This window comes from Bombus flavifrons, chromosome 14, assembly GCF_040668555.2.
Source record: "Bombus flavifrons isolate JBK064 chromosome 14, iyBomFlav1_principal, whole genome shotgun sequence".
NCBI classification, from domain to species: domain Eukaryota; kingdom Metazoa; phylum Arthropoda; class Insecta; order Hymenoptera; family Apidae; genus Bombus; species Bombus flavifrons.
In genome coordinates, this window is record NC_138455.1 from 3,800,318 (window position 1) to 3,813,655 (window position 13,338).

General features: G+C 36.3%; 3 protein-coding genes across 3 annotated transcripts in view; 2 read left to right on the forward strand and 1 right to left on the reverse strand.

Moving 5' to 3' along the window:
* The window catches only part of LOC138186642 (uncharacterized), a 98,212-nt gene that overhangs the window by 83,400 nt on the left and 1,474 nt on the right, over positions 1–13,338 (forward strand). The window lies entirely within an intron of this gene.
* LOC138186640 (zinc finger CCHC domain-containing protein 24) lies at positions 68–6,618 on the forward strand. Its single transcript, XM_069126705.1, has 4 exons — positions 68–1,434; positions 1,811–2,053; positions 2,889–3,053; positions 3,761–6,618. The coding sequence occupies exons 1-4, from the start codon at positions 1,240–1,242 to the stop codon at positions 3,872–3,874; spliced, it is 717 nt and encodes a 238-aa protein (XP_068982806.1). The 5' UTR covers positions 68–1,239; the 3' UTR covers positions 3,875–6,618.
* Positions 4,939–13,153, reverse strand: garz (Sec7 domain-containing protein garz). The gene is made up of 14 exons (XM_069126682.1): positions 12,899–13,153; positions 12,413–12,611; positions 12,118–12,345; positions 11,953–12,056; positions 11,375–11,891; positions 10,919–11,316; positions 10,642–10,819; positions 10,441–10,556; positions 10,154–10,342; positions 9,669–10,004; positions 9,379–9,587; positions 9,043–9,288; positions 6,506–8,924; positions 4,939–6,219 (listed from the first exon to the last, which is right to left on the reverse strand). The coding sequence occupies exons 1-14, from the start codon at positions 13,016–13,018 to the stop codon at positions 6,118–6,120; spliced, it is 5,361 nt and encodes a 1,786-aa protein (XP_068982783.1). The 5' UTR covers positions 13,019–13,153; the 3' UTR covers positions 4,939–6,117.

The following is a 13,338-nucleotide window of genomic DNA, read 5'->3' on the forward strand; positions in this document are numbered from 1 at the left end:
TGCTGGTTAGATCCATGTGTATGCGTTTTTACGTATACACTGCTCGCGGAACATTGTCGATGTTCAGACTAGAGGCAGACCCTCCGTGGACGAACATAGTCGCCGACTGCGGAAGTACGCTTTTCGTGAAATCGCCTCCTAGAAGTAGCTTTTTCAATACTCACCGCGGTCTCATTTATCCTCGACTTAACATCCGCAAAAATTCAATAATTTCCGGCTAATCGATTGAGATAGAAAAAGAAACATAGGAAAGGAGTAGCGTCATCAACATCACCGTCAACCATCACCGTCAACCATCGGCATCCACCATCGGCATCCACCATCGGCATCCACCATCGGCATCCACCATCGGTATACACCATCGGCATCTACCATCGCCACTATCGACAGCGAGTAACGACAACGAATGTCGAAGCACAGGTAGTGAGATAAATGCTCGTTAATGAAAGGTAATCGAAAAACCCTGCAACTTAATCGAGAGTAATTGTACAAAACGAGAGTAAAGCCAAAATCAAGGATAAAAAGGAACACGAGTTAGTGAAAACAAAAGAATAATTTACCTCGTACGTTAAAACACGTAATATTAGGTAAATCGCCCGCATGATACCTACTTACACATGTAGGTATAAGACGAGAGAATGAACTTACACGAGAGCGAAATTATACAAGAGCGTAAGGCAAAACTGGGTGAAATTATTTGCGTTCGTTTAGCCTGAATGATTTAGCAAAACTCGTTACTCCGATCTATATCAGGCTAAATGGGAACTCTCCTCGCCAACATGTATGACGCAATATAACGCGACGTATTTCGTGAAAATGGAAAAAATATATCGAAAGTGAGAGACTTCAGAGTTGTTGATATTTGATATTTAATTCTAACGTGCATCGCTACGACATCGTCTAAAAAAAAGTATTACTCGCTAACATACTACTCGTTGACAGAACATGCAGATTTCAGTGTCTGATGTAAAATTAATCTCGAGGAACAACTGGCTGCTGAGAATGTAACGAAACGTCGAATTCGTATTTTTAAACGAAATAGTCAGCACAGGGTTGCCAGTGGTGTATCAAAAGTTCTTCGAGTCGGTGGTTTGTGAAGACGTTCGATACGAAGATGCATCGGTAAGAATGAACAGTATCGTTGCATTGGGAAAATGTCGTTTAGACATTCCTCGAACATGCTCGAAAAGGTGATAATTCGAATCGAGAATCTCGTAGAACAACGGTAAATTCCTAAGCATGGCCGCTTGCCATCCAACGCCGGCGATTCAACATTTGCAGCCACAGGAATCGCCTCAGCTTGGCCTTGGACCTATGAACGCTGCCGGTAGCCAAGGTCAGAAGCCGATCCACCAACCACACTACTCGCCCCATTTGCTCAATTGGGTGTACCTGGCAATCGCCGATCAGAATTCTGCTCAAACACGAGATCAGGTTTTACAATTTCTCTCTTTTTGTCTCTGTGTTTCTCTCTTGCCGACTGAACATTTGTTTTTGATAAAAAAAAAGATCAAATGCCTTTCCATTGATACGATGGTCCACGAAAATATTTAAACACTTATAGAAACCTTTCATAAACGAAATGTTACGTTAACGCGTTTCTTATTCCTTAATATAATCTACCTTTTTATAATAAAACAACTGAAACATCGATCATGTACTATAGTTTCAAACTATAAATTCACGTCCGATAAATATAATTCACTAAGCCCCTATAAATTCAGAATACTTTTACACCTTCGTGAAATTGACTTTGGCAAAATAACCTTTTAATGACAATTGATAGAACGATGACCGATTGTGACTCCAGAGCAAACTTTTCCCGACGATATGGAGTGGTTTTTCAACGGCGACGTCGCAAACTCATACGCATCGTAGCGCACTTGATCCTTGTTGCGCGGTAGGAAGCAACTTTGCGGATAATATCGGCGAGCTTGCGGATCGTTTCAGAGAAATGGGGCTACTAGATAGAAAACCAACCAAGAGGCCACCACCTAGTTACCTCTGTCACCTATGCTTCAAGAAAGGTCATTACATCAAAGACTGTCCGCAGGTGTGTGTATGTGTGTATTCGTGTGTGTTCGTATGTGCGTATTTCTCAATCAAAAACGAGATGTGGTCTTCGTAACAATCAAAACGTATCAACGTAACTTCATTGGCTATGCATAGATATATAATGTTCTTGGATAGATCCGAGTAACAACGCCGTCATGAATATTTCATGAAACGTGTCATATAGTATTTCCAACCTTTTGAGGCTGACTTTCTCATGCTTGCACCTATTAACACGTTTTATTTGAACGAAATATTAATTAGTGCCCAATTAATTTGGTGATCCTATAAAAGAGTAGTAAGCAAAGTTGTGACGAGATTCTCCTCAACCTTTTGCACACCTCTTTCTTCTAAGCTAATTTTACGAATTGATTTCGATTCTCCACTATTTCCAAAATTACATTTCACTATTTCAATCTCTTAATCGTTGGTACATGACACTGTCAACATATTACTGGCTGTGTGCCTACGCTACAGTTTGGAAAATCCTCTTTACGCGATAAAATCTCTTATGTTGTTACAGGCTTATAATTGAGAACTCCGTCTTATAACTCTGAAGCTAATGATATTTGAACTCATGTTTATCAAGATTCTTTTGTGTGTTTTGATGAGTATTAAATGCTTCTGAATATTTGCCTGAATATTTTGAAACACCTTGCTTATATGATCTGACTATCAGATGGATTCGAACAAATAGAGTTCTACTATACGTGAGTCAAACGTTCAAAAAATGAATTACTCGAATCACTTCGTTTCACTTGCTCCCGTCAACTATCCCGATAACTATCGATAACTAAGCATAGAATAATCATCTTCGAAATGAATACCCATTCCAGGCACGTCCAAAAGGCGAGGGTTTGACACCGTACCAAGGAAAGAAACGATGCTTTGGAGAGTACAAATGTCCCAAATGCAAGCGTAAATGGATGTCGGGAAACAGTTGGGCTAATATGGGCCAAGAGTGCATCAAATGTCATATAAACGTTTATCCTCATAAACAGGTGAGAATGTATACTACCGATTATAAATCATTGAACACTTATTTAAATACACTTGTAATAAACTATTCGATTGAGGACAGAATCGTAGCTATTCTTTGATATGATTCGAAAAGGCATACTAAGAAACTCATAAAAATATTTTTAAAAACGCTGTTGGCGATTTTTTTAAGTGCTAACGAAATTTCTAAATGTTTTGTATAATGTATAGAATTATATTCATAAAACTTTTGTAGCTTATTGTATCTAATATCGGAAGTGGAAAAAATCTCGAAAATAAATAGATGATCATTTTCTAAATCATTCATTCTATCAAAGTGTCCCGTGACCTGAACGTAAACGCATATTTATCGAGATTCTATTTAAACGAGAAAATAAATACTCGGCAAACAAGTGTAAGTGCAAGTAAACAAAAGCTAGCAATAGAGTTTCAAGATTGCGAACGGTCGCCAAGGGAAAACTTGCTTTGAAGCCAACGTAACATTTCTTTTCCGACAAATTCCGTATGCGTTGACTCTAACGACGCAATAGCGTTAAAATATAAATGTAGTTTCGACTGGTAATATGCATTAAGTTCGTACTAAAACTGTCTTCTGCCAAACTGGCAAGTAAATCGAATAACCAAGCGTTCACTGAGCGCTACGTCATATATTCATTATGCACCAACACAATTACGTTTCGTAATCTCATTACGTTTTCCGTGTTTCCAGAGACCATTAGAGAAGCCAGACGGATTGGACGTATCCGACCAGAGTAAAGTTCATCCGCAACACCTTTGTCAGAAATGTAAAACACTCGGATACTATTGCCGAAGGGACCAGTAGCAAACCAAGAACAACATTATGGTGATAATTAGATTGAGGATTTTTATACATTTATGAGAAATTCGAAGGCGCAAGAATGCACGAAATGAGTATAATATGCAAAAATATATAAAGTATCCAAAATACTTTCTATAGTATCTAGTAGGTAATACAATTTTCTACTTAAATTTCATCTTGTTGATTATATTCATAGAAATATAAGTTTGTATAAATATCCGCAGTCTAACGATAATGCTTTGGGACTAAACAATTTTAACAAATTTCGGACCAATTGCGTAAAAATATGACTATTTATCTCTAATTACCTATGCGGTCGACGAAAATTGTAAATTTTAATCGTTAGTCGATCTTACGACTTGCATCCGACTTTTTACACGATCTACGCGGTGTAATTCCCATGTATAAATTTTAGCCTTCCACTAATTTTATAATCGTTCTATATCTCCACATTTGGTACATCGAACGTCTGCTGTACACCAAATACTAATTTTATACGAAATTCTCTTTTAATGAAAAATAATAAACCTAAGCTATGTACCATTGCATCGCCACGATAAATGATACTAAAAACATGAAAGCATTAAAATGTCTTTGATCTTGTATTTTTCTATACAATCATGTACAACAGAGAGACATAGACATGTGAAAAATGGGCAAATATTTAAAAATAAGTTGAATATCTAGGTTGCTTGTGCAGAATAAAAAAACGTAAAGTGAACAGGCATCCGCGAACAAAGGACCGAAATCAACCACAGTTACGAATATTCTAGAATCTAGAATCTAGTACGATTGTGTCTCCAACTAATTATAGCTGCTTCACGTTCAGAATTATACAATAATTTACTCGCATACATGCGTCATCAACGCGTACGTTCAAGTAAAAGACCTACATATAAACATGTGTGTGCTACACTAATGTCGAAGAAATTGAAAGGATAAAGGGAAGAAAATCCAAGGAAAATGTTGATTTATACCTCGTTTACGAAACTGTTTCTAAATCTGTCTCGACGCTGAACGTGCGCGTACATACACGTATTATAAGTCTGCGAAATAAGAAACATGGATATATAGGTTTCTCCTATATTTAAAAAGTCAAGCAGCACGGCTGCTTCGAATATTATTTAACGCGTTTCTCAATTACATTGTCTACTTGAGTCAAGCGTTGGGATAGCGGTATAAGTTTACCTCGTAAAATATTTCTTGTAACTGTGTCTCAAACATGTTACAAAGCTTACAGAAATTCATATATCATAATCAAGATATAACGAGTATGTACAAAGTGATTATTCGTAATCGAACCACGGAAATCACAGTCGTGTCAGATAGTGACACGCGAAATTGGTTCGATCCTTGACCCCAGATATCTCAGATTTTACATATTCATATGTACATACATAAAATGTAAAGGAATGAAAAAAAGATGTAAATCAAGAAGGATGAATCCTCGTCTTGCAAACTGTACGTATCGATGCATACATGACGGGCTGAAAACCATATCAGTGTAGGTCAAGATTTCGGGAATTTGGATTTAGCCAAGTATCGAAACTCTTGAAGGTATCATCTCATCAATTATCGTAAAAGATTCAAGAAAAAATCTTTTTTGTTAGGGTACGTTTCAATATTTATTTTAATAATTTTAATTAAAATATAATATACTTTGATTAGAAAAATGTAATGAAATTGTTATGATAATAAACACAGAACGCTATGGATAAAGCAGTGGATTGATCTAAACCTCTATGATTCTCAGCCCTCCAGGTATCAAGATACAAGCAGTAGATTAATTTGTAATTATTTTCGTACAGTTGTAAGAATTTTAACTGATTTACCACCACTCGTTCGCCTAGAAACAGTTTATAATAATATTATTCACGATATCGTAATTCGCGTCGTATTCCGGTATATCAATACATAATGATACATCGGTTAAAAGAACTAAACGTTCATAAAGATGATTATGAAGATAACGAAATTTCACGAAATACGATATCGCATCACACATATTATTATTATTTATGTATATATACGTATAATGTATACAATGTTTATGTATACGTATATATTAATAATAATATCAAATGCATCATTATATATTATTATTAATATATCGTAATGTAAAATATACAAGAAACCAAAGGTTCATCTACTGCAACGTGTACTAATCTCCCTTTCGCTAAAATTTCGCCCAAAAATTTCTCTTCTGGAATAGCAATGATACAATATACATAATAAATATACAGTGGTCAAGGATTAGTCACGGCAAATAATCGATCCGCTGCCGGATCTTCAGTAAAGTATGCTGCAGAATTGAACATTGTTGTTGCTGCGGAATCTACAGTCATCGTCTGTAAAGAAAATACTCGGTTACATTTGCTAAGTATAACTGTAGCCATTTTCTGATCAATTAAGAGGAAAATGTTTCAGACGTCCACACGTTTCAAAAATTCACTGATATCAAATGAAGAATATACTGACGCAAAAAAAATGTTAAAGTATCATTATTACCAATAAACTTTTGTTGGAAACATTTCTTTCTTAAGTTACCAGAATTATTTCAAATACCGTGGCAAACGATTTGTGAACAAGATAAAAGGAGAGAAAAAAGGAAAGGTAGGACGTAATAGATTTTACCTGAGATGTATCTGTACGGAGAGAAGAATTTAGTGCTCCAGCGTGTTTTATTTCTTGATTATATGGTAAATGTTGTTCAGATTGCGAATGTAATAATGCTTGCTGGTATTGCAGCTGCTGTCTCCGTTCTTCGTATTCGTTCTTCACATTTACTGTTGTAACCTTCTCTAAATCCTTATTTCCACAAATAATCGACTTTGATAAACATTCAGAATTCTCTTCATTCGATACTTTTGGTATCGTCGATGCCACTATTGCTGACATATCTTCGGAATCGATAACGATTGATGAGGGTCGATTATGATGTGTATCATCGGCTGATTCGATGGATTTCGGTTGAGGTGGTGCTATGGACCCGGGAAAACATGGTTGTTGTTGCTCGATCAAACTGATTACTGGTGAAGTTTGTTGTGTCTGAAGCAATTCAGACGAGGATGGTACAACCGGGATAACCGGTGGTTCTGGGAATAATTCTGCCTTCAAATTAGGTAAAAATACATCAATCGTCCTCCAAGTTGGAGTCCACAGATTCGATGTTGGAGCCAATACATTAGCGGAAGACATGACCAGTAACATATTCTTCAACGATTCCGGTATGGCTTCGAAAAGAAGCTCGCTATTATCGGCATGCATATAAGCACGGAGTAAACTTAACACGGTAAGCCAGAGTGGTAAAAATCCAGGAAGGGTTAACAACGGATTCAAATGATGAAGGAACACTTTTGATAATAACATGGCTGCTCTCACTCTTGTCTCCTCTACACCGATAGGATCATTCGATGCTATTGGTCCAAGTAACTGAGCCAGTAGAGGAAACAGAACCTGTTCCAAGCACTGAGACCACTCCACCGCTGATAATTGTGCTAAGTCGTGAGCAAGCAGGGTACTTTGAAGATATGTTATAGCTGCCGTGCGTACCTGTCTGCGAGCATCGCAACACAACCTCGCGATTCCTTGCAACAAAGGCCTCCACACGTGTAACCATAATGAAACATTTTCTGTACCATTCCCTTCTTCTGCCCACCATCGAAATACTTGGGCGATCCTGGTATGAAGCGTGTGCATCAGATCCAGCAATTGTATAGGACTCTGTTGATAGGTAGCAGCGGTAGCTGCAGCAACAGGTTCATCAATTGGACTGAGTACTTTGTTCCTTTTTCCCGAACACTGAAGGACTGCTTCGGCGAATGTCCTCACGCAACGAATACACAATTCGAAGTTAAATGGAGTTACATGAGCCACGTCTCTGACTAGAAACGTTAAACTTTCACAGCATTTAACAAACGCAGCAGGGTCGTGAGGTTGTAAATCGCGGTCCAAGACTATCGTATCGGCAGCAACAGGCAACGGTGCTTCCGTCCCTGTTGGAGACACTAGTACCCATTCAGGCACAGGACTAATCGGTCTAGGATCCAATATCGATGTTCTAGAATTGGTTGCTTCATCCAGTACGGTGTTCGATTGTTTTGGCAGCAACGCTCCGGCACCTGCACACTCCAATAAATTGAACACTACTTTCCAATCTTCTGTACTGTGAATATTAGCAGCGCCAGTTTTAAGCAACTCGAACAAACCGTACGCGATCTGTCTCGCGAGTGGTGTACTCGTAGAAGAAGGCAAATGAGCCAAGGGTAACAAAGGAGGCAGAACGGTGCACGCGTATTCTTCTCCTCGTAGTAACCTAATCGCTAATCTCAACATTCCAACAGCCACTCGTTCCAAAAGGTATGGGTGATTTTCACGTGCAGCTGTTGTTAATAGTCCATCTAGATAACCTTGAACTACTGGCCAAATGCACGCTACTCTATCACGATTTTGAATAGTTACTTCCAACAATAATTCCAGCAAAAATACAGATACATCTTCATCGTGAGAATTTGGCAATACCAAAGCACCGACAAGAGACCGAAGCGATTCGACTTGCAAGAATTTGCTTTCCTCGATAATTTGTTTAAGATAACAAGTCCCAATAAATTCTGCAGCTCTTTTTCTTGCAGTCGTTTCCGCTGGATGAGACATGCGTGAGGTATCCATTGCTATATAGGAATATAAACTAGATAATATTCCCTGATCCACCGGAGCTGGTTTAGGTGTAATAGGTTCTCGAAGTAACGATATCTTCCCGGATGGATCGATAAAATCTTCTCCTTCAGTCAGACTCTTTGGCAATAGTCTTGCCTTGTATAACGATTGCAGACAATCGATGATATTTTTCCACGACGCTCTTATTGCATCCCCGTGTACATGAGTAATTTTGAACAGTGTACGTGCAGCTAATTGACACCTGCTACTTCCACCCAGTTGTAAAACTACTTGATCGGGCTCACCACCAGTCGCCAGACCCGTAAACTTGCATAAACTTACTATAAGAGTATCCAAATCACTGGTCATCCCATAATGAGCACTAATTGAAGCGCAACTGCAACATAAATAAAAACATGCGTTTTTATCGTTATTGCCAATATATTCCTATTTTTTATTACGATATTTTAATCTCAGTTTAATTTAATTTAATTTAATCGATATATGAAACAAACAGGTAGAAAGCTTCAGCGACTCGACGTTGTAACGATCTATCGGGCGCTTTGTCATACGCTCTGCAAAGCGCACTTATAATAGGAGCCCATGCTTCTTCAGCTAATTCCTTATCCACAAATTCACCACAATTCCCAATCCTTAAGTAGAAACTTTCAAGACCGACGCCTCTACGTAATAGAACTTTCCACAAGTAATTATCTTTGACCAACCCAGTCTGTTCAGCAGGCATCACGATTTCTTCACCCCTAACAAAAGATGTATAATTAACAAACAATTCATAAACACTAAATACCATAATAATTATTGTTAAAGAGCATAAAGAAAAGTAATTTTACTTTATAGAAGCATATATCTCATCAAGCATCCCTTGATCGAAATCAGCACCGCCGTTCACCTTTTTTAAATTTCTTTTAAATTCGTCAACAGTCATAGGATTGTTTTGTCGCTTTACATTGTAATTATGTTGATCAACGTTTAACATAATTACAGCATACGCTAAAGTAAATGCAGCATCTGCTGATGCAAACGGCCTTCCATTACTGTCCTAGAGATCAAACAGAAGATTCTTTATATTTTAACTCATTATACTACATTATATACGTAATATGTGGAATACCAAACTTACATGCCAATGTTCTGCAAATTTTTCAAGCAACAAAGAAATAAGTGGAGCTTCGCCAGGAAGTCTGAAAGACTCCAGATAAAGTCGTAGAGCTTGATCGATTCGCATATCCTTCAAATCAAAATTATGAACGAAACAATTTAAAACGCTTTTATTTTCTTTTTTACTAATATATTCTCCAATAGCTTTTTTGTCAAGCCCAGGGTTCTCCTTCAAGAATTTGGCTACTTTCTCTGGGTCAGGATTACCTGGACTTCCACCCAGAAGACCATGTTCTGTAAGTTTAGCGATTCCCTCTCGCGGATTTTCATTAAATTTTTCCGTACCGTGTACCAACCACTGTATGGTAAGAATACATACTTTTAAAATTTTTCTTAACAATAGAAAAAAAGAAATAGAAAAAGATGAAATAAGAACGGAACGAAATGGAGAAAAAGACAACAAAAAATACAAGGTTTATTTTAAAACGTAATTAACTAAATACAAACCCGCTTATTTGCCTTTATAGCCAGCAGTTCCTCTCGTGTTGGAAGATTTGGTGATGCACTATGCCGAGACGGTTTACATAATTCTTTGTAGCCTTTACATCTGATTTCCATTCCAGAGATCAATGTAAATATGGCATCCAAGGAAACGAATTGCATATTCTGCATATTACCTATTAGTGCTGAAGCATTCTAATAACAAAATATATCGAGTGCAATTTTTAATAAAAAAGATATATTTAATAAACATCTATATCTGTTTCGCATATTGGAATCAATATATTGTATACCTTTGACAAAAGTTTCATTAATTCTTCATATAAATTAGTAGAATATAATCCGCAATCGTAGTTTAAGTACAATTCTGCTGGTAAACCGGGTATTCTCCATAATTGTACAATGGCCTCTAAAATTAAGGAAAGTTGAATTTCCATTACATAATTGCAGGTAAACTTCCACAAACTATAACTAATAATATATAATATCCATACCGAGAGCTAGTTCACGTTGTTCATATGATATCCTATTCGAATCTGAACTTATTATTTCCATCAATTTGCTTATATAATGCTCCATTTGAAATTTCAAATGTTCCCTTTGCGATTCAAATAACAAGAATGATACTTGCAAATTCACTGCAAGGATCGACAATCGATCTGTGCCAAGAAGCTGGTAAATACAATTATAATTATTATACGGCTTTTTATATTCCTATTTCCAAGTAAAATTAACAAAAATAAATACGAATGATTACTGCATCATCATTACCAAGATAAGATTTCTACAAAGATCATCTTTCACAAGCACCAATAATGACTGAAAATTGGAAAGATAATCGGCAGCTGTTTCTAAGACTACTTGTAGTAAAGTGAGCCCGAGATGTGTCATAACTTCGCTATTTTGTTTATCAAGGGGACTACACAAAGACACAAGAAACCTAAATAATTCACGGACACATAGAGCACCATACGGTGCTAATTGTTGATGTGGCATAAAACGAACTCCTTGCGCATTTATATATTCTTCGACTTGTTCAGATTCTTTGACTTTAGATACTTTGTTCGCACTACTTAAATTTTCATCTACCAATAAATCCTCTACACTTCCTGTCGGAGATTTTATTAATTCCACATTTTTCTCGTCGTCAACTGATTTTTTTAGATTTTCTGCAAAACCAAAAAAGTGATAATTAAAACTGCAATTAAAAAAAATTAATATAAGTACCTTGATTTCCTTCCTTTAATAAATTTACTTTTTTAGTTTGATTGTGTTCATCTATTTCTGCATTTTCCATGCTTTTATCTACTTTCTGTAAAACTTGTTCTTTATCATTTACAATGTTTGTTTTATCCTCTATTTCGTTAATATTTTCTTTACATTCTTTGATATCCTTTAAATCTTCTTTCACCCTTTTTGCATCCGATCCATCTTCCTGCTTGGTGGTATTATTTATATTATTTAAATCCTTTTTATTATGATCCTTGTTTTCATTCTTTTCTTCTTCGGCTTTTTCAGCACTACCTTGATCCAAAGAACCTTGCATATCAACGATATTTCCTGCCGAAGTAACCGGTGTTGTCAAACAACCTGGTCTAACTCTATCAGTTGGACTTGGAATATCAATATGTTGACTTTCAATATCCCCTGCACTATCTGTATTTTGCCTTGCTTTCTGCTTTGAATGACTTTTATTTCTTCTATTTTTACTACGACTATTTTCCATATTATTTGTTCTCATTTTCTGAAAAGATACACATAACATATCAAAATATTATATTTCACTGACGTATTTATTAACTTACTTTCATATTCAAGACTCTAGTATCATCTACAAATTGGGGTAGTCGAGTGAAAAGGTGTTGCACCATGTCTCTCAAACAATGTTCAGCTGCTTTCCTTAATAATTCTGTAACCAAAGAAACATTGTTGAAATTAAGGAAAAATTTTAATATGTTGAGAATCCTTACCACTTAGGCGTGATTCAAAACATATTCTAAAACAACTGAGCATAATTTCACAAATGCTTTCATTCGAAAGATAATCTCCAGCTGGTGATAGCATAAGAGCTCTCAAGACCTGGAGTATTCTCATTAAAACAACTCCATCTCCTGATGCATCAGTCCCAACAAATCTTGCATGCGTAACAGCATCTGCAATTGATTCTACACATTGTGCTATTGCAGGATGATCAGAATCTGTGAAAACAATAATATTCTAATGTTTTTGAAAATATCTTTAATGAATAAAATAAGGGATATATACTTATGAGTCCATAAGATATGATTTTATTAACAGCAGACAAAGCAAGGCTTGTAACAGGTCCAGTTGTTTCTTCTGATCTTATAATTTCCAGAAATGGTGCCAGGAACACACCTGGTTCCAAATAAGATAAATCTTTTGCCTCATTTAGTGCTTCTTTTAAACTATATAATCCTTTTATAAGAGTATCCTGATCATCATCCTTGAAAATAACCACACAAAATGCAGATTAAAATTCAAAAATGTATAACAATTTCAATTCAAACAATTACATTATAATATATTAAGATCCGTTACTATATGTTGCTACTATTCTATTTACTACAACCTGTTTGCCTTGATAATGGTTAAAATATATCCACGTGACAATGACACACGTATATGTAAATATAATTAATAATTCAATTGATAGACATAAGATTATAACTGTACGAAATGGAACATATGTTTTCCCATAAAAAGAATTAGGATAACAAAGATCGTTCTAACCTGATGAGAGTGAGAGGACCATCGAGCGCTTCGTCTCATAGCCGTTACCAGGAGGCAGAGCTCACCCTCGACAACGTATAAGCCACCTCCCGGATAGGCCATTTCTACGATTCTGCCCATCTTTTTTACAACACTTGTCCTTTACACCATCTTTACTCCGGAGAAACCTTAGAAAATACTCAATAATCTGTAACGTCAAGTGTCAAGGGAACACTCAACACGATAGTCGTCGAGTTGTCAATTTGAAGAGGCGTTCAAAACTGTGCCATTACAACTCGCATTTGCGCCATCTATACACCACCTAGTAAATAAATTAAAAATCATCGATGCTTGTAATCATATTAATATAAATTATCTAATACTTTTTTAGACACTTAAATTCTGCTTGCTAATTTTCATGGAACCCTTAATTTTCAAATACAGTACTTTAATTTCACAGC